The sequence below is a fragment of the Nanorana parkeri genome, unplaced genomic scaffold (genome assembly GCF_000935625.1).
Source record: "Nanorana parkeri isolate BGI_ZX_2015 unplaced genomic scaffold, ASM93562v1 scaffold361, whole genome shotgun sequence".
In the NCBI taxonomy this organism is placed as follows: Eukaryota; Metazoa; Chordata; class Amphibia; order Anura; family Dicroglossidae; genus Nanorana; species Nanorana parkeri.
Window position 1 is genome coordinate 57,555 of NW_017306629.1, and position 22,882 is coordinate 80,436.

Below are 22,882 nucleotides of genomic sequence, written 5' to 3' on the forward strand. Positions count from 1 at the left end.
TGAAGCCTTTACATGTTTATATTACAAACCATTAAAAGTAATGTCAGTGTGACAGGCCATAAAATCACCGCAATTCGAACTAAATTTTCTTTGCTACATCATAAAATATAGCACTGAAGCATAAATCTCTCCAAAAGCAATCCCTTTAGGGAATGAATAATTTGGCTTGTATTGGATTGAACGGGAGGATGTATACGGGCTTTTGGGATAAGCTGTCATAAGCAGGATTGAGAGGCAGCTGGCAACATCTGCACTGAGAGTTACAATTAAGTTAATCACAAAAAGGAGTATCATAAAATGAAAAATTGCTGGGCGCTCCCTGACACTGACTGCAATGTGCCATCTCCAAATGCACATGGACAGGACTCTGTGGCATTTGCCTTTGATGACTGTAATGTAATTCGAATCTTTAATTGAAAGAATCCACAGGAGACAAAACAGAACATCTGATACTAATAGCAGCATCAGTTGTTGTCCTTCAGAAGAGCAGTCTCAAGTTCAGATTCATATTTAAGTCAAAGTGCAGTTATTCTTAAACAACGAAAATGCTGTAAAGATCAACGAGGAGCGGATAGAGGTCATCTTACAGGAATCATCTGATTTTAAAATAGAACAATTCTAATTTTATAATGCCATAAAGACAAGAGCACTTTAGACTTAGTATACTAATATGGACATAACTAGAAATCACAGGATCCCATAGCACATTGTGATAGAATCCCCAACTAGTGGCTCCCCTATTTACACCCTAACTACATTGGTGTTTAGAGGTTGGTAGCCTACAATACACCCCTTTGGGAGTACCATGTGCAGAAATGTCTGCACTTCCCAAACTGCTAGATTGTAAGCTCTTACGAGCAGGGCCCTCCTGTACTGAAGTTGTATTGTTTCTGTACTCTTTCCCTTTATTTTGCAAAGCGCTGCACCAACTGTTGGCACTATATAAATCCTATATTATTATAGTAACAATAATAATAATAAAAACCCCTGGCAGCAATTTTAAAATTCCTTTTTCGACATGGGTTAGACCCTTGATGTCCTTGTGGCCTCATGGCACACTCATGTGTTGGTATGCTACACAATCCAATGACTCTCTATTTCTTGAGAAACAAGACTCTCTAGGGCAGCCTTTCTCAAAATGTTTAACCATAGGAAGAGACTACACCTTCTACTCAAACCCCCACCACTCCCACTCGCGTATTGACCATGCCTTTCTCCAACTGCGCTCCCTGTCCCTAGCCTCCTCATCTCACATCCTTCCTATACCCTGGTCGGATCATGATGCAGTGCTCATAGTATGCTCCTCTGTCCTTAGCACGCCCCCTTCGCCCTCCTGGTCCTTAAACGAATCCTTGTTCTCACTATCCGATATACTCTCGGAAATCCGCATGCGTACCCTTGACTATTTTCAGCTTAATGCGGGGAACGTCTCCTCTGAATCAACAGTCTGGGAAGCCGACAAGTAAGTCATCCGTGGTCACCTGATTCAAATAGCATCTAAACGTAAGCGTGATCGCAACCGACACATCCAGAGTCTCGAAATTGAGCTAGACCAGGTGTCTCGAGCCTTTAAGTCCAATCCCACGACCCCTAACCGTAAATTACTGGCGTTGACACGGGCTGCACTCGATTTTTGCCTCACAGATAGGGCTGAACGCTCCCTGCGCTGGACGAAACAGAGGTTTTACGCGAAGGGCAACAAACCCGACTTAATGCTAGCCAAATGTCTACGGACATTTGATAGTGTCCCATCCCCAATCTCCCTCTGCACCAGACTGACCACCCGGACCAGTGACCCGACAAAAATCTTATCGGAATTCCGCCACCACCTCTCCAAGATTTACTCGGCCCCTTCCACTTCCTCTCTTGATACTATCTGCGAATTTCTATCCCAGATTACCCTTCCAGAAATCCCACAAGCTGGTAGGGACCTTATGGAGTCGGAAATCTCTGCCACCGAAGTCCAACAAGTCATTAAGGGCTTTAAAACGGGCAAACGAGCTGGCCAAGATGGCTTCTCCGCCCTTTTCTATAAAAAATTATCAGATGACTTATCCCCCCACCTGGCCTCCCTCTTTAATGGTCTCCTGACTGAAGGGTGACTTCATGTCCCCGCACATGCTCACGGAGAGACCCCCACTCCTGGACCAACTATCGCCCCATTTCCTTAATAAATGTGGACGTTAAGATCCTTTCTAAAGTTCTCACCTCCCGACTTAAAAGTTCTCACCTCCCGACTTAAAAAGGATCAGGTTGGTTTCATGCCATCCAGACAGGCCGGAGACGGGGCCCTACACCTGATGCATTTCACGCTCCAGAGAAATGATGCTGCTGTCCTTGGACATTTTCAAGGCCTTCGACATGCTCTCTTGGCCGTATCTCTTTGAGGTCCTCCGCCACTGGGGCGTTGGCTTCCATTTTATATCCTGGATCGTGGGCCTGTATGCCTCGCCCCAGGCCAAGCTTAAATATTGTGGCTTTGAATCTTCTCTGTTCCCAATAGCGCGCGGCACCCGCCAAGGTTGCCCTCTGTCGCCCATCCTTTTTACCCTTGCCCTCGAACCATTGGCGGAATACATTAGGTCATACCCCGATATCCATGGCCTTGAGGTGGCGGGCACTCACCACAAAATATTCCTCTTCGCCGACGATGTTCTCCTGACCTTGACTAACCCCCTTCTCTCCCTCCCGAACCTCCTTAAAGCACTTTCAGACTTCTCACTCATCTCGGACTTACGGGTTAACCAATCCAAATCCCAAGCCCTTGACGTTTCCTTGACGCCTGCAACGCTAGCCGCACTCAAGCTCTCTTTCCCATTTACCTGGACCCCCTCTCAAATACCTGGGTATCCGACTGACCCCAACTTATGTCACCTTGTACACAGCCAACATTGCCCCCCGCCTGAAAACCCTCAATAATTTGCTGATTTCCTGGCAGAGATTTCTCATTTCCTGGATAGGCAGGATTCATGCAGTGAAGATGACCTTCCTGCCTAAGTTGTCTTATGCATTTCGTGTCCTGCTGATCCCCATTCCCGGCCATATCTTCCGCATCCTCCAACGCAGAGTACTTACGTTCATCTGGGGCTACTCACGTCCCCGTATAAACCAAAAACTGCTCTATCGCTCTAAAACCTGTGGAGGTCTTGCAGTCCCGAATCTTCGAGCATACTACACTGCTGCCACTATTGCCCCCTTAGCCCCCTTGGATTCAAAAGCCGAACTCCCGCTTTGGGCATGTTTAGACATGGTGGACTGTCACCCCCTGCCCCTTGCATCCCTACTGTGGCAATCACAGACTGACCGCCCTCCCACTCTTAGCCCTATCCTTAGGCACTCCTTGAAGGTGTGGGACGGAGTTCGTTACTCCAGCGCCTTGATGTCGCCTCATCTACCTTTGCTACCCTGGCTCAACTCTCCACTATTCCCCCCTGGCGCCAGCGACCCTCACTTGTTCTCCTGGTGGTCCCGTAGCGACCTGACCACAGTGTACTCCCTTATCTCGCTCTCAGGTGTGAAATCATTCCAGCAGCTCCGTGCAAATAGATCTATCCCCCTTCGGGAATGGTTCTGCTACACCCAAATAAGCCACTTCATTAATTCACTCCCGAAGAACACCTCAGCTCCGAAGAGAATGACCCTATTCGAGCGCTGCTGCTACTCAGACCCACACGCCCCAGGTGTCATCTCTTTGATCTACTCTTTTCTGCTTGCTTCCTCCTCTACCTCCCTTGCTCCTTATCAACGTCAGTGGCATCAGGAATTGGGCAGATCCCTAACCCCTGAGGACTGGCAGCATACTTGGTCAGCGATAGCCCGTTGTTCTCGCAATGTGCTCGCACTCGAGAACTCCTACAAAGTGATGCATCGTTGGTACTACATGCCTGCATGTCTAGCAAAATACATTCCCTCCTACTGGCCACACTGTTTCCGAGGCTGTGGCGCGTCGGGCACCATGATCCACATTTGGTGGACATGTCCCCGGGCGACAAGTCTTTGGAATAGTGTATACGACCTAATAAACTCACTCTTCCAACTCACTCTACCAAGGGAACCATGTGAGGCATTGTTGCTACAGCCAATTCCACAATTGACGTGTTACCAGAAACACCTTGTATCCCACATCTTTGTCGCCACCAAGATGACGATTGCCAGAGCGTGGAAATCCCCAACCCTGATTTTTGGGGAAGTCAAGAATCACCTGGACGACATTTTGGTGAACGAGAAACTGACGGCGATACTGTCCGAAACTCATGACCGCTTCCTACTGATTTGGCAACCTTGGATTACTTACTTTAAACCACCATCTTTCGATCCACAACTCCTATCTATTTAGAGACTCTGTACTTCTTACCTCCCCCTGGACCTCCTTCCCAACGCAGCGCTTTCCACGACCCTAATCCCTTTTGTTCTTTTCCCCCCCCGGCCCTCCGCCCATTCTCTACCTCCATCATCTGTCCCTTTACCTTTCCTGTTCCTACCCCCCTACATGTCAGTGCTGATTGACGTGCTCCTTCCCATCTGGACCAAATGTTCTGTTATAGGGGGTCGTCAGCCTTCTCGACCTCACCTCCGTGATATTCAGCTACCTAATCTGATATGTTCCCCCTACGATGATCCTTTTGCATGCTAGTATGTGTCTTGCGCACTAGAACTAAGCAGCACTGTCCCTTTTACGCTCACATATTGTTCTTCAGTACCCGTTATACTGCTCCTGTTATTCATTCTGCAGGGCTCTGCACAACGTTGTGCCTGTATATTTTCTTTTTGTGTTCCTTGTTGCAGGGCTTGCATGCCCTAACTTTGTTAATTTTTTACTTTTCATGCAAAAATATGACAAAACCAAATAAAACCTTTGTGAAATAAAAAAGAATACCAAAGTTCCAAGTCGTAGACAGACAAGCAGGCTGTGAGATTCACCTGCTGCTACTTGCTGCCACTGTCACGTCAGAGAATGCACAGTGAAAGGATTAATTATATTTCTAGAAAAGCTTATCATAGAACATTACAAACGCACTAACATGCCGGAAAAGCCATTTGACTGTCCCCATGCTTTCAGTCATGCCCTATTTTGCTTGTAAACATCAAATGGTGTATTAGCAAACAGATTTGAATTCTGCAGGGTAATAGAATTTCCTCAGTACTGTCTATATTCTGTTATAGACACATGCACTATACACACACGGTTCACTTGCTGCATCCCAAACACGCCTTAGTCGCTGAGGCAGCAGCTTTAATATTACATGATAAACAAATCCTTAAAGGCTTGAAGGTCTTGTTTGACATGGCATTGTACTTGGCACAATATGAGGGCCGCAGATGCAAGAGAAAACGATTTCCTTTGGTGCACAGTCTCCTGTATGTGGAATTACATCCCGAAAACAAATGCTATAGCTTGGAAAATAGGTTTGACAAAAACAAGGGAAAAAAGAGATCTGTGTGGTAATCATTTCCTGTTATGTACCACAGCTTGCCAGGCTGTACATAATGCTCTTCAAAGAGACACATTCACCCTGCCCTGAATGGGCAAAGGGCAGTGTCTGGTGATAGCTCACCTCCATGGAAAGGTATAATCACCAATCCATGATCCCTTTGCTGCTTCCCAGCAGAAGAAGACGACCGTTGGTAAGCTCGGGTGTTGAAGATTACCTGAATGGATGGTGTCAATTACACTTTTATGTCGGGGTGTGACATCACCCACCTAGGTGAGCTCCAACCCTGGAGCTTAACCGGGGTGGACTCCTATAATGGGGAGGCATTGAGGGGAGCATGGATTGGGTAGTATAACCTTTTGTGAGCACCATGACATGGAAGGTCACATGCTCCCCCATATCCAGAAGCCTGCTCCACTAGAGTAACAGGGTGAAAGTTTCACCAGAACAAAGACAGAGTAGATGAATAAAGATTCCTTGCTGCGGGCTGGACTATCAGTAGGGATGGGCAAAGAAGACTACCGTTGGTAAGCTCTGGTGTTGAAGATTACCTGAATGGATGGTGTCAATTACACTTTTATGTCGGGGTGTGACATCACCCACCTAGGTGAGCTCCAACCCTGGAGCTTAACCGGGGTGGACTCCTATAATGGGGAGGCATTGAGGGGAGCATGGATTGGGTAGTATAACCTTTTGTGAGCACCATGACATGGAAGGTCACATGCTCCCCCATATCCAGAAGCCTGCTCCACTAGAGTAACAGGGTGAAAGTTTCACCAGAACAAAGACAGAGTAGATGGACAAAGATTCCTTGCTGCGGGCTGGCCTATCAGTAGGGATAGGCAAACTGACAGCATCTCTCTAAAAACACCACTGCTGATCTTTTCTTGTGAAGATGTTAGTTGCCTGGCAGTAATGCTGATTGAATGTTTCCAAAAATTTCTGAGTTACTGCAGTATGCAGACGAGGAGCATTCATTTCCCTCTGTCACTTGCTACATGCTTGTTTCAGGTGAGAGCCAGGGCCACAGACATCCAGTTTGTAGATTATTCCAGCAGATGTCTGCAATGCCAGCCTTTGTACACTGCCAAAAAAAGTCACCACCTGGATTAAAAGCAGTGTGATGATTTGGGGTTTCTTCATTTGCTGAGGTCTTGGTTCAGCTGTTATGTTACTAAAACAAGAGAGCTGCCTACCTGAATGACAAGGTTTGTTCTATCAATGGTTTTTTTCTTCCCTGATCCAAGATGTCAGTGCCCGGACTCTCTTCTGAAAGAGTGGTTCATGGAGCATGAGACTCTCCCATCATCAGTACAAGATCTTGGTGAAAAATGAATGCAACTTTGGACGGAAATAAATGTTGTGACATTGTATAAGCTTATGGAAACAATGTCACGGAGAAAGTGTGCCGTAATCAAAGCTAATGGCGGTCCAATAAAATATACAGTATGTGTTTACTTTTTTTTTTTTTTGGGGGCCAGGCAGTGTTTATTTGCCATTATTAACCTCCTAACAATGGTAGGTGCCCGGTTGTGGTTCTGATCTTCTGACTTGAAGTTATTGACCAGGATTAAGTGTGCAGGAAAATCAGTAAAAGTGAACTCAGATTTCCTCATGAGCGCACTTGTTTCAGGTAAGCAACTCAGAAAATACTAAAAGCCATTAGCTCCACAGAACAGTCAGGGAATTAACATTTTCAGATGACAAGGTCAGCAGAGGCATCCTCTGTATTTTCCTTAGTGCAGATTTCTGTTAAAATTCAACTTCAGGCTAAATAAATATTGTCTGAATATAAAAGGCATGCATATTTTTCATGACTCTTTGTTTCCTTTATGTCTTCCAGATCTGTGCAGTGAAGCAACTAAGGCACTTTGTCTCTATGCAAGACCTTCCTGTAATAAAGACCGGTCACTGATGCTCTCTCTCCTTGTGCAGGGTGACTGGTCTTGTATCCACCCTCCTCTTGTATTTTACTGCAGCATGCAGTGGGCGGGGCCTGCTCTGCTCTCTGCACGGGCTATGAAAAGCACATTGATGATGACAGCACCACTTTTAAAAGATACCCTGTTTCCCCCGAAAATAAGACCTACCCCGATAATAAGACCTAGTACTATTTTTGGGAATTGCTAAAATATAAGACCCACCCCAAAAATAAGACTTAGTTGTGACCTTTCCCAGGGCCGGTGGTGGCATAAGGGGGAACTTGAAGAGCCGCGGGAAAGAATCAGAGGTGCCAACGAAGCCAGCGCTAGAGGAAGCAAGGCAGCAGCAGAGGGAGCAGAGCCGCATAAGCCGATGCCTCCTCTATAGCGCCGGATCCTGTCACAGGCGGAGTGATACCAAATGCACTCCACCTGTGAGGAATGATAATGAACGTGCGCTTCGCTCATTCTGGCCAGTGATTGGTTACCAAATTGCTCTTGGAAAGGTATGGCACCCCTGATCACCCTATTTTTAACGTTGCCATTTTGGATTATTTAATTTGTATTTGCATTAATTTTAGATTGTTGTACATTTAAAAAAAAAAAAGACATACCCCGAAAATAAGACCTAGTGTGTTTTTTGAAGCCAAAAAAAAAAATAAGACAGTATCTTATTTTTGGGGAAACACGGTATATAGGTTTGCCAAGACATTAGGTGCACACAAAGTGGATCTAAACACGTTGTGGTTATTGAAGAATATATTTTGAAAGAAAGTTTTTGTGCCTGGAGTTCAGCTTTAATGATGGACAGGATGAATATCTAATTAGCCATAAAGTCTCATGTATTAAAGGTGTTTTGTAGAGTTTATTGTTTGTGCCCCCACACAGGCACGTTATTATGCAATATACAGTATGTTAGTGTTTGCAGCCTGTATGTCTATATAATACGTATTGTGCTTTCTTTATTCCTTGTCTTCTCTGGTTACATTCAGTGCTACCCAAGGACAGGACACAAGCTAGGAGATTGCTTTTCATTTTTATTATGTGAATACAAACACTCTACATTGCTCTTTCTCTATAAAACTGCATATATTATGTAGAGGGGAGCTTAGGGAACGTACATGAGTGTGCCTACATGAGTACAATTATCTACTGCATTGCATCAGCAATGAAATCCTATTTACTCCTGTTAAACCTTTGTTTTGGTTAAAAAAAATTCATGTCACAAAGGAAATAGCAAACAAGAAATCTTCTAACTGTTCTATATTTTCTCTCCAGAATGGTATTCCAGATTTCATTTGCACTGCCACCTGGTGATACAAAATGGTATTGCAGTGCAACCTTTAAAAAAAAAAAACAGCCTGCCATGGTAGAAATACACAGGCTACCAGTTTAATCTCTGAAAATTCTAATTGCTTGGCCATTATGCTGATTACTAATACCAATCTGTACTAAATATGCAGATCAAGGAAGTCAGAAATCCTTATCTGAATACTTGTTCTGTGTCAGAGTATTGAAAAAAGAAGATAGAAGGCATCCAGGCAACTAGGTCAAAGAGTAAATGCAGTGTGGTAACAAGTTCACACTTTCATTTCTATAGAAAGAGAACAGTTGGAGAATGCCTGCATAGAGACTTTCCAAAGTGTTGATGATGACAACTGGGGGCACTAGTTATAGCAAAAATCCTAAAAAAAGTTCTACAAGTCTAGTTCTGCGCAATATATACACACAGTATACCTCCCTATTTCAAATATCCATAAATAAAATGATGCTTCTGCACAGGGACGTAACTAGAAATCTCTATGGTCGGCTATGCAGAGTCACCCTCAGGTGGGCTGGTTGCACTGTTTACCTGTCCTCCTCCTCTTCCTCCACGGTCGCTGATGGGCCCCGCCTCCTTCTCCGGACCCATCTCCTTTTTCGTCACCAGGCCCCGCCTCCTCCTCTGCTGCCGACCATGGGCCCCGCCTCCTCCTCCACTGCCGCTGCTGGCTCTCATTGACTCTGTGGAGAGGAACGCGCTGCTGCACAGATTACTGTAAGTTATCTGAACAGCGGCGTGTTCGTCTTCAGCCGCCAGTGAAAGCTACCAGCAGAGGATCCCATAGCGACCCAGGTGGCCCGCATGGCATCTGGCCGGGCCCTACTGTGCCCCGGGCCCCATAGCGGCCACTTGGGTCGCTATGGTGATTGTTACGCCACTGCTTCCGCATATTAACCAAATATTATCTCTTATCTCTATTTAACTACAGCTGTGTTCATTTGTGCTCAAGACACATAGGGGCTCATCCACTGTACCCCGCTAGGTTAGTCCATGGTGTGGAGCCTGCAGTGTGCCTCACAGAGTTCCTTCTGCTCAACGCACCAGAGAGAACTTCATGACTGAAGGAGAGGCTGGTCACATGATTTTGATAGTGATGTGACCGGGTTCTCTCGCTTTTTTTGTTCATCATTCATTTTTATTGCATTTGCTTGCTTCAGAGACCCAAGGCAAGTGGAAGGCAATGCACATTTGTAAAGCAAACCACTGTGCTTTATAAATGTGTGGTGCTTTTTTTTTTTTTTAAAGCAGGGATGTGATCCTGGTAACACCAAACTGCTTCTTTGATACATGGACCATATGGTACTAATTAATAGTGGTAATCTATACATATCATCTGCTTATTGTCCCAGGGTACTCATTTGGAAATACTAATATTTGACCAACCAAAATGCTACATCTATTTAATTTAATCCTAACCTCATTTCATTTGAAAAGCAATGCTACAATATTTGGCTATAATGTTCACCTAATGTAAATAGCAAGATATTAATATAGGAAGGATAAAAGATTTATGGAGAGTTTAACAAGCAGTTAATGTATTAGGCAGTCAATAGCCTACATATATATGCCCTATATTCCACTATCTGTAGGACAACAGACTTGTCATTGTTATGCCCCCACACGGGAACAACAATGATTGAGGTTGGAAAAGGTCAGCAATAATGGATATTAACGCAATGCAATTGGGGTTTGATATTCAAATCAGTGGTTCAGTTTGATATTCAAATCAGTGGTTCAGAATAGGTCAAGGGATGACTGTAAGAAAGGCTACATTTGAATCAATTGCCCCCTTAAGGTGCCCTTACACTGTAGGAATTTCAGTTTTTGAGGAACCGCTGTCGGCACCCTTTTGGTCGGCATCCCTCGATCAGCTGATCAAAGGAGCTGGCAGGAAAATTTTCGTATCGATGGAGCCGGCAGCCAATGAGCTGCGGGCTCGGGTATTCTTTTAGTGAACTTGCCCTTTTATATTTCCCCAACCCCCCAGAGCACAACCTGGCATGTTAAATAATTAACTTCCTCCCTGTTCCAGGGATCCCTACCCATGCGTCACACAGCTTTTCCCCAAAAAAAAAAGGAAACGTGAACTTCAAGCCTGTCAGTATTCCCCATGCTATGCTCATGCTTCAGTTCAAAGTATAAAATTACATATATTAAACCTCTAATGTTGCCTCCCTGCAAACACCTTAACTCTTCCTGAAGTCTCTGGGTTTACTTTAACCATGGGGCAGGCTTGTGGAGAGGTGTTTTTTCTATTTAACGCTAACATATGTGCTCTAATGGGTCTTTGGCCTTTAAAGCCCCTTGGTAGTGAAACAGTAAATGACTGGAAAGTCTAGTAAACTACAACAATAAAAAGACAAAAAAGTTTCAGCTGCCATGCCAAGGACTCGATCCTAGGTGATGACTGATTTACAGTCACAATTCTGTGCTGTGAATGATAGCTGAAGTCTTATTCCATAAATCTCCCACATCATAAAATAAGAAAGGAACAAACAGTACAAACTGTACAGCATGAATCCAACAATCTCAAAATTGTAGTTTAATGTTCTCATAAAGAAAATAAGGCATTGCTTATATAAGTGAGGTAAATGCCAGTATGGTTCATGTTTAATATCAATGATTAAAATAAGCACTGGTGAGATTTGTAATTTTAAATATTGAATGACACAGCTCAGTCCCTACTGAGACTTAATACCCACATGTTCCCTGGAGGCATATCAAGCCTTGTCCTATGACTACTTGTAGAGCCACGACTTTGCCAGCTTGCCATTTATTACAGTTATTTACCGTATATAGCACCGACAATTTATGCATTAGCACAAGGAACTGCCACATTGCCATTAGCACAGGGGACTAGGTCTTGCCAGATTGCCATTTGCACTAAGGCATAACAACAGCCATAGAAATAAATTAGTATGCCATGTGTCTATTGCTTTACAGTAATCTAGGTCTCAGTAAAGATATGTTCAAGTAGGAAAGCCTGAGAGTCCTGTAATGATTTTGTTAAATTGCTGCATTTGCATGTTTAAGAAGACATTATAAAGATTAGTTATTCTCTATCTTCAGCTTATAGACTACTTATAACTACTTATAAGGCTCAGGGCTGGCTTTGTAATACAGCAGACCGCATGCAAACATACAAACTTACCAGCGCTAACTGTGATCGCTTCAATGAATTGCTCTCTCCAGCTGTTCGTTCCAACCACAAGAGCGAGATTTGTCTTTTTAATAAGTTTGTCCACAGTGCTCTGCAGAGAAAGAAGAGAAGCAAGGGACTCTTTAGAACTGTTCGCTTACATTTAATACCAAAACTATGCAGAAAATTGTGACCATTTGGCAGATGCAGCTGTTGTACCTTAGGGACCATTGCAGAACAGATCTTTGAAAGTTATTCTTACAATACTACTATGCTTTATAAACATTCTAATATTTCAATAACTCTACATGTTATGATTCCAAAGACATGCAAATAAACTGAGGTTGTTGCAAATTAAGTGATACAGTTATGAGAGTGAATCATTTCAATGTATAAAAGACAATTCCTATGAAATGAATAAAAAAAGGTCCATGTTAGTAAGGGCTCAAAATTTCCACTTGCCCCCTCGCAATTGGCGAGTGAAAATTGCCTGGGGACGAGTGGAAATTCATCTTGGGGGCGCCGTCGGCAGGACCAGGGGGGAAAGTGCCACCGCTTTAGCAGCAGCGATCACATGGTCAGTTCTTCCCCCTTCTCTTCTCCTCCTCGGCCGCTCTGTAGCTGCAGTGGCCGATCAGGTGAAGACAAGAGAGGGAGAATCAGTTCAGCTGTCTGCCCGTCATGTCGGCTCCTCTGGCCACCTGCAGTCTTCCTCTGCCCACATTAGCTGCCATAGGCTGTGAGGAAGACTGCAGAGATACAATTAGCCGGCTGGCAGGACAGCGTGGGACCTGAAGGGAGGCTTCACGTCGGACATGGAGGATGCGCTGCTGTCCCCCCCACCACCCCTAGGAGAGGAAGAAGGCACCGGAATCACATCAACCATGTGCACTGTAAGTTCCTGTTATTTCTGCCTTAAACCCCTGACCTCTGCACTGTTCATTACATTACTGAACTCTGTACTGCTGACCTCTGCACTGTGCATTACATTACTGACCTCTGTACTGTGCGTTATATTACTGACCTCTGTACTGCTCTGTACTCTGTACTGTGTATATTTTACTGAACAGGAAAATGCTTACATGTTAAAAATGTTGCCGTACACTAGCAGGGGTAGTCATGTGAATTCAGATAATTAAAATTAAAATGGATGGCAAAGCTTCCAGTATACAAGCCACATAAAATGTTTAATTATTTATACGGTTTCATGAAAGATTTAACAGCCTTAGTTTAAACAAAGGCATGTCAATGACACATGCAAGCAATTATTCACTTTTAAACAAAAATCTATATATTTTTTGTGCAATAAAGTATTTACTTTGCATTGTTTTGCAGTAAGATAGTACTGGAACACAAAATGAAATCTGTTTTGAGTATGCTGTGTATGATGTCATTGACACAAGCTCAAAGTCCGTTGACACAGGCCCTTAATTTCTTGGGCAAGTCGTTAAAGTTAAAGCTGCTGGTGAATGTGTTGGCTGGGGCTCTCCAAAGTGCTAAAACTTTTTTTTAACTAATACAACACTTGGGAAATAATGTAATTTTAGTTAAACAAAATATTTTTTTTAAAATACTCTCCCTCTTGTCCAATGGCTCAAGATCAGTGCACCAGACATGATAGCTGACGGGGGTAACAAGCATTTGGCCTTCTATCATGCTGATACCAAACAGCATGGCCCTCACCACTGGGAGTAGCAGCAGTGGGTTCCCAGAGGAAGGAGGACAGGGCTCTTCAGTACTGACAGTGCCAAGAGGAGACTGTCAGCTTAGGAAGGGGTATATCTGCCAACCACCTGTCCCTCGTTCACTATACATACCAGTATCTAAAGAAATAACAATTAAATACACAGAAAAAAGTGTTGAATTGTCCTAATTTTAACATTTAAATGTATTCAGTGGCATCTAGACTTTCCCAAGCACTGTTTCTACTTCATTCCTCTACTGATGAGATCCCTAATAGGAAAACAAAGGCTCGACATTAAGTCAGAAGCCAGAGGCTAAGAAGTGAGGGGGATCCCTGATAAGTGGCAATTTTAAGCCTGCAAAACTCTGAGGAGTGTCTGCCTGGGGCTCCCTGTGTCGAAACTTCTATTTAAACCATATTTGTTATTATACTAAATATGGTACATAATTTACCTTATAGCTAAGAGCATCCAAACAAAATATATTTAAAAGAAGTACTAAGCATCACCTTTAATAATAGGGCAATAAGTGGTACAATTTTCTTCAATAGTGCAAAATAACAAATCCGCTCAAACAGTCAAAAACACTTTTCTTTTGCACCACTTAACAAGGTTTCATAGGGGATATATTTCTGATAGAGCACTTATTTACAGGTACCGTGTATTTAAAGATCAGTATCACATCTATCTGCCTCATATTTCCATTAGGAAAACACTCAGTCTAATCAATAATATTTTTCAGAATTTCTATATAAAGCAATACAAGTTTGCACAGCAAAAATTAAGGCTCTGTCTATCTTCTCCTTACTGCCTTTTGTGGCAGAAAGGTACAGGGTAAACTATCAAGGTTATAGTGCAATTATTACTCAATTGATTTTTTAACTTCTTTTGTGACTTTAGAAAAGATTAGGATCAGGGATCAGTCCTGTATGTGTAAAGGGCCTTCTTTTGTATCATATACACAAATAATACACAGGAGATTGTAAAACTGGCATCCGCTAGCACAACAATTCAATTACAGCTGTCTCCTACTTTTCTTTCAATTACGCATGCCATTGTTTAGGCAGCATAGTAACCACCTTTATGATATATAATATCCTAGAAGTGAATATATATATCTAAGTCCTAGAAGTGAAATTGGCACTGCCAACCCAAAATTTTTTTGCCTGTGGCTTCCACTGTTCACATTTTCTAGAACAGGCCTGTCAATGTCTATGATGATACAGGCATGCTTTACCCTGGACCTAGCACTGTCCCACAAGGTAGGGAATGGCAATATCCGACAATGGATGGGAGCTTCAGATCTCACCATTAACAGCTATAGTGACAAGCTCACGGTAAAGTGTTTTTTTTCAATTGCTCTAATAAAACATTTTAAACTTCCCAATCTTCCAAAGATCACAACACTTAAAAGTGACGCTGTCAGCACAGGGTCTTTTGATATGTTAAACAAACCTGTAATAGATATGATACTTACCTTTTCAGCAGCCCATCTGTTGATATATCTACTCTTCGCTTTTCCCTGACAGTGCATGTATTTCACACATCCAGTGTATCAAATACCTGCTCCCTCTTTGCAAGCTGTAAGTTCTTTTACTGGTTCATTCATCACTACAGGACATATAGCTGGCAAGAGGAACCGTGTGCGGCAGGGGAAACAGGTATTCAATCCATCTGGTCGGCTGAATATGAAGAGGCGGCATATCAACAGAGTATAGTGACTATTCTATTAGAGGTATGCTTTAACATAAAAGTGACCTTGTGCTGACAGGGTCGCTTTGAAGTGGAACTGAACCACCAGATTAAATGAACAGTTTAGGGCCCCCTTGAGCTCTTTGCTATAATGCACAAATGTGTATGAAAACCACCCCATACACTGCTGCAATGTCCATGCTCCTCTCTGTGGCTTTTCCATCCTTCACCTGCTCTCCTTTTGAATCTGAAGTCTTTGGCCATCTTCACTGACTGGCTGGGATGACTAACTCATGAGTTGTGCATGTGTTGCCAAGTGTACATTTCCAGAAAAAAAGCGTTGACAGGCAGGGGAGAAACATCTAATGTCTGTTAGCACTTGTTGTTAAGCCAACATTAGTTCCACTTTAAAATGCACAAAATGGTCTGATCTTGGAGACCTAAGTAGGTGGTTTTCAATAACAGATCCCCAAAGGGTAATTTGTACAAACAAAAAACAAATCCAAAATAAAAGACCATCCAGTCTGTAAGATAAGGCTTAAGCCTCAGATCCCTATACATTAGGATTCAAGGAAAGGAGGAGTCATGATAAGAGCAGAGGTTGGCATTTCAGCCAGGTAACCCTGCAGGAAGATGTCAACAAGATAGAAGAGCCTTCACAGCATGATATCCCAACAGATAACAAAAATACCTTTGGGAATGGTATAAAAAAAAAACAAGGGTACCCTCCACAAGATCTGCTGACTGAGAGAGGGAGAAGGTTGTATAACACCTGCACAATAGGTAGGCAGGGATGAAAGCATACATAAACCCAAACTGGTACATGACACACTAGAAGATCATAAGGATAAACAGGGACTTATGCACTTGTAGGTGTCTGGGTCTGACAGGAGAACTCTGCAACCATACCTAACCTTAATCTAGAAACAATGTTCTTAAGAAACATCTGGCTAGCCTCAATCCAACGAAGCATCCTCAGACTAGGGTATATCCCCCCTGCCCCCCACAAAACCTGAATTCAGAGGGAAGAAGAATTTGAATGAAAAGGAATGGGCTGATGCTCCATGAGGAATAACCTTTTAAACAAAGCTTTGAGCAGCAATAACCTCACTCAACAGTGAACTAAAACTACCCCTGCAAGTCATTTGTGAAGTTATCACTCACTGACAAGGAAACTACTGAAAGGGTGTTACAAGACAGGTGGCTGGGGGAATAGTGGCCATAGTGGATACCAGTCTTACTAAACGGAAATCAAGGGGACAAAGCCCTTCTTCTGACTTCTTTAAGTGGGAATTTCTCTGTGACCTTTATGGAAAAAGATCAATACATTGCTGAAAAGTAAGAAATGACATTTGCACTAATGAGATTACATTTCGGCCCAAAAATATTGTCCAGAGTTTAGCTTTAACAATGAAGTCAAATTCAGGATTTTTTTTATTCCATTGATTAGGTACTTGAAATAAACAAAGATTTTTTTATTCCCTTGATTGAGTACTTGAAATAAACAAAGATTTTCTGGGTCAGTTAAAAATCATTCTTATACCCATTATTTCCCAGGGTCTGTGCAAAATGTTTGGTAGGCGGGTATTTTTATTCAAGTCAGCTGATTTCCATTGTTCACTCGCTCTCAATTGTATACATTTGCAAACCAAATGCAAAATAAACATACAAGGCCAATTAATTTTCTTTGTATTAGATTAAAAATATCACTAGCATTATCTGCCATCTAGATTCTGTAGAATAAGTACAGCTACTGTTAATGTGTGTGTGTTAAGCACTCCATGTTTAGCAAAAAAAACGGAAGCTGTACCACAGCAACAACTGAGTGCACCATCTTTTATAACCAAGTGCATTTGTCTACAATGTACTGCAGCCCATAAATACTGGCATGTTGAACAAAGCATCAATAAAGAATCCGCAGAAGATAACCTTGAATTCTCTGAGGAAATATCTAGCATTATTCTTTCTAGCAAGTTGTGGGCATACAGCAATGATTAAATTAATGGGCCCTTTTTATAAATCTGGATCTGAGAATTATACTCAAAAGTAAAAAATAAATTAAACAAAAATAAAATGTTAAATTAATTCAAATAGGTTCTGTGAGGAATTCAAGGATTTTACATTCTTTTTTAATCACATACAATTATTTAGTACGTTTTCAGAAATGGTAAAGCAAATTTAAGCCAGTTTTAAACCCGAACTGTAAGAAGACATTAAACCAAAACACTATTGAATTCAGTTGGGGTATATTCACAAAGCTGCCGAGGGCAGCCGAGTGAATGACCGATCAGAGTTATCTGTATCTTAAGTGGTATGACCCTTTCAATGCTATTTTCACAGTAAGAGACAGAGAACAATAGCTTTCTGGGGCTTCCCACACAGGTATGTTGCTCTCTAATCACACTAGCAACACCTTTGTAGTTTTTGACTTATTTTATGGGATTTTAAATTTGTCCCCAAAAAAATTGATCTAGAAATGTATTAGCTATAGACTGTACTGCATTGCAAATGTTAAAATAAATATTTTCCCTAAATTATCTCTCAAATATTATGATCTGTGTAACTACTCTGATGTAAACATGGGGGCACATGAGAGCTTTTTTGTATTTCTAGTTTGGCATTATCTTATTTATTAAATAAAGGTGCAGAGGAGGGATAGTTTTGTTACCACATTGACAGCATTATACTCAGAACTCATTTAGCCTGAAAAAACCCTTCCACAAAGGGTCAACTCACTGACACACGACCTGATGATCCGATGACAAAGATTGATTACATGGGGATGACTAGTACAAAATAAAGCTTTTTCTCAGTCCCTTAGATTATGCAGTTTCAGTAATCCTCTTAAAAAATGACTCCCTCAGTGGCTCCAGTCACAACACAATTTCAGTCCAAGCTAAAACTGACTCAGTATTAAATTTTTACTAGTTTTGCTACACTGCATGAGCAAAAATGTACACAAATGACAAACAGCTAACACATTCAATTTAGAGAGAGAATCTTTATTTACACTTTGAGCATAATTCACACCTTTTTTATTTGACCTTTTCCCTTGTCAGATGTTTATCTTAATAAACTCAGAGCTCACCAAGAGAAAGCCCTTCTCTCTTCTTATTTTTAAAGTTCACAGACATATAATGTATAGTTCCAAAAACAGAAGGGTTCAAGTGAATAGGTAAGTTATATTCTTTATAGTCATGCATTTCTTCCTATTCACATTGCACATACACAATCCGTATTAACCGTAAACATGAAGGAATGCTATTCCAAATCTACTAACACGCTTGACCTCCTAAAAAAACTCCACTCCTTTGGTCTCCAAGTCTCTGCTCCCTGGTTCTCCTGCATAGCTAAGAACTACTTCAGTTCTCACTCACAGTTCCATCTCCTCCTCTCCTCTTTCCATAGGGCTAGTGCATATAAGAACAGAGACTTTGACAACAGGCCAGCTCCATATGAACCAACTAGTTTCTTTTCTATTCTGCAGTTGATATCTAGTGAATGTAATAGACAGGTAACATACAGTACTTCTTCTGTATTACAGTACATACAGTACTTCTTCTGCAAAGGTTTCAGAGTGGAAAGTGGTTGAGTAGTTTAGCAAAAGACACTGGGCGGGGCTGACAACATTCAGTCCACAAGAAGCTGTGTGCATTTCTAGCAGATCACAGTTATTTTTCTATACTTGCAGGGCCTTTGAAGAGACCAAACATGGGAAAATGCGCATGTATTACAGATTAATTTATTTTATATTGACATAGGTTTAATTTGCATACATAGGTATTCACCATATGCACCATTAGTTGCCAGGTTTTATAATTACTCAGGTTTATGCAAGTGAATACAGGTGGGTGTGTGGGATAAACCCATGATGGAAAACATGCCTCACTCAACCTAGATACATAGGCCCCCTTTTTCAAAATATCATTATAAATTTCTACTTTAAAAAGGTTTAGAGCCTAACACTATGTGCTGCAGAAGTGTATTTTAGGTTTTAATAGGAAGTTGAATCAGACTTAATTCTAAACTGCTAAGCTTAGGTTTTACTGCACAATGAAAAGCACAGTAGTAGGTTTTGATACCATTGCTAAAGGATTTCAAAATGCCCATGTCATCTTAATTTTCTATGCCCACTGGATATGGCCAAACTACCATACAATGGGCTCCTGTAATCACACCCATTCCAGCATCAGTGTTTCCATATATACCACAAGGAAGTTCTAAAAGACCAGTGCTGTTAGAGTCTGCATGCCTTAGAAGGAAGGGCATGGTACCAACTTCGAGTCCCTCCATATATAGAAATTGAACCTGCAGTCCAAATGAAAAGCAAAGGGGTAAGTACAAACCCTTACATTTAGATGGCACTCGTGAAGCCACATTTTCTTTGACACAACTCTTCAGTCATTACGTTTACCCACAACTAATATTTGGAGGATGCTGGTAATAACTCATTGGGATTGATTTACTAAAAGCGTATAGTATATTCGCTTTGAATTTTCACTTCCCAAGAGAAATTGAATGTGATGAAAATTCACTTTGCAAAGAATCCACAAAAACTTCAAAGGCAAATAAAAAAAAACAGGATTTTTGCTTGCACATGATTGGAAAACTGAAGTCAGCAGAGATTCACCTCATTCACTAAGCTAAGTGAATATTCACTTTCCTAAGTGAACAGCCTATACTTCTTTAGTAACACAACATTGCAGACTTCCTACAAGTTTCAGAGACTTTTGCCAAGCCAAGAAAGGCAATTGTGCTTGTCCCCCCAGTTTCTCTGTAAACCATAATAAATGGTATCACAAATAAATGGCATAATTGCAGGGACATGGGTTCAGACCTCTCTCTGCCAGAGATCTCCGAGAAGCATGTCAAGCTAGGTAGTGGGTACATGTCAACATGCAGACAAAACCGAAATAAATATGTATCAGTTTTATGTGTATTAGCTATTAAATATAAAAAAAGAATAGTGTGTTAATAAAACAAATAGCACAGTATAATGATATTGAGTATAATGGTATCATACAATATAAGAATATGCAAATCGTATACAGATAGGATACATGGGACATACCTTGAACTCATATGATTCTTCAATAATTATTTCAAGTTTAACATGCTCTCCTATAACAGGACGGCCCATTTCAGCTATACGTCTCTCCTCTTCCTCTTTACTTGTAAGAGACTGCTTCTCCTCATTTTGCTCTGCAAAACAGAGACACGGATCAATGTAATTAGAGAAAGCCTTGCAAAACACTTAAAAACAATCAAGAATGAATGGCATGGTTATTACATATGCCATTTTTTCTGTTACAGGTATGCTTTCAGAAAATAAAAACATATGCCGTCTAATATAATTACAAACTGTTTTTAACATATTGTTACTCAAAATAATTGAATTATTAAAAATTGTAAACTTCAGGCAAACCCCTAAATACACAGTACACATATATCTGTTTTACTTACCAACAGATCTGTATTTCTGTCCATCTGGTCCAGAGATATACACAGTTCTGCCAGAAAGCACAGCCAGGTTGGTGACCTGACTTTTCTTAATGCAATACAGCTAGGTCATGTGTCTGCCCCCAGCCTGTGAGTTAACAGTGAAGCACCAGAAGCAGATATATGAATCACTTTGCACTCAACGTCTGTCAGCCTTGTCAGCCTATCTGACTGGCCCCTGACTCTGACCCTCTCTCTCCCAGTTTAGTGCTGCTATGCAACAGATGACAGCAGGCACAGATCATAACAAATTATGGTACTAAGACACATTTCAATTAAAAATACATTTAGCGAGTTCTCCTAAATAAATAACTGTATTAATTCATGTTTTTATCTGCCTGGAGGCCATCTTTATAATATCACACATCAATAAACACAACAAACACATTGCTGATCACTTGTGATCTGTCTGATCAAATTAAATTTTTGTACACAGTAATGACTGAGCACAGGGGCATGTGCTGCGTAAAACATACAATAGGAAAACCAGTATGCTGTGCAAGACTCAATGCATTTTATGATAAAATATTAATACTCTTAAATGAAATAAATAATAACGTTCAATTTAATAAATCAAAATATATATTCCAGTGTATGCCCTCAGGATTATTATTTTTTATTATGAAACAATATTTTGCTGCATTGTGATTGAACGATAAAAACTACTATTAGGATGGAAGAGAGTATTTTAGTGATTCTGTGTTCACTTTATCACACTTAAAAGTGACACTAAACTCAATAGTTAAATCATAAAAATCCATTACCCTAGCTGCTAACAAAAATGTATCTTATTTGTGTATCACTCAGCTGTAGATCTTCCAATCATCTCTGAATTATTGCTGACACTGTCCTTCCTTCTGGTGGGTGGCTACTTTTGTTCCCCATGGTCTTTGTGTGTGTCGTAAGGGTAGTCCCCGCTCCAAGCTCACTCCAGTGATGGATTACATTCTCAGTACAAATTAGTAAACTATTTTAGTCTATAAGGAGAGTGAGTTTAGAGCTGTGGCTACTTTACAGAAAGTGATACACAAATAAGATACATTTTTGTTAATAGTTAAAGGAGAACTATGGGGTAAGTGTTTCTCCCCATAGTTCTCCTAAGGGTCACGGGAGGACATATACTAGCGTCCTCCTGTGACCCAAAGCTCCGTATATCGCGAGCTACAGCTCGCTGTATACTGGGACTGCCGCAGCCGGGACGGATCCCGATATTACTGTCGAGATCCACCCAGCTGTGTGAGTGACAGCTGGCTCTGCCTATCTAGAGGCAAAACCAGCTGTACCCGCTCCCTCCCCGTCCGTTCCGCCAGTCAGCGCTGGAGTATCGGAGAGGGGATGGTGGAATCCCTGCCAGGAGCCATGAGTGACAGTCACGGCTCTCTGCAGGGACATGATTGAGAAGGGAGCGAGCGACGGTATGCGTTCGCTCACTTCCCCATCTATTGAGCCGATGTGTGACAGTTTCATTGTCACACGTCGGCTCAAACTATGAGGTTGAGTGAAAATCACTCACCTCATAGTTCTCCTTTAAGGTACTTGAATGTATTTTTAAGGTTTAAAGCCTGAGTTTAGTATCACTTTAAGGTGCAGAAAGCCATGAATGCAAGCAGGCAATTAGGGAATACTTTATGTATGATGAGATACCACTTAGAGTTCCCTGAGAGCTTGGCCCTTTCCTCTTCCTTACCTCATTATTGTTCTGTGAGGCTGTCCATCGAAAAAATGGACTAATGGTAAATCATGGCAGGCAAGATGGATGAAGCCACGTTCAACTTCATGAAATGAATTCACTGTTTGCATATTAGCATTCCCTGGCAACTCCCACAGAGTTGTATGGAGACGTTGACCATTAAAGTGACATTAAACCCTCAGATTTTTTTTACATAAAACAATACTGTAATGTGCGCCTCACTGTAATCCATGGTTGTTTCCCTTCTCTTTTCTGCTCTTCCTTTTAAATCTGTATCTGTTCTCATGCTGGGCAGAACTTCAGTTTTGCAGCAGACTGCCTTGTCTCAGGAATGGATGTATGGTGTCTGTGTATAGGTTTGTATTGGTTTGTAACCTGAGCCAGCACTACAGGAAGAGGCCCTGAGCTGCAAAGGGAAGTTCTCCCCAAGCATGAGAAGAAATGAGGATTTAAAAGGAAGACCAGCAAAGAGAAGGGAAACTACCATGGATTACAGTAAGGC

General features: G+C 41.7%; 1 protein-coding gene across 2 annotated transcripts in view; it reads right to left on the reverse strand.

Annotated features, from left to right (window-relative positions):
- Positions 1 to 22,882, reverse strand: part of SLC8A1 (solute carrier family 8 member A1) — a 315,793-nt gene that overhangs the window by 17,071 nt on the left and 275,840 nt on the right. For both annotated transcript variants that reach the window (XM_018558827.1, XM_018558826.1), the window contains 2 exons: positions 20,263 to 20,393; positions 11,830 to 11,929 (listed from right to left, as the gene is read on the reverse strand). In XM_018558827.1, the coding sequence (XP_018414329.1) occupies positions 11,830 to 11,929; positions 20,263 to 20,393 (231 nt within the window). The remainder of the gene's footprint in view (positions 1 to 11,829; positions 11,930 to 20,262; positions 20,394 to 22,882) is intronic.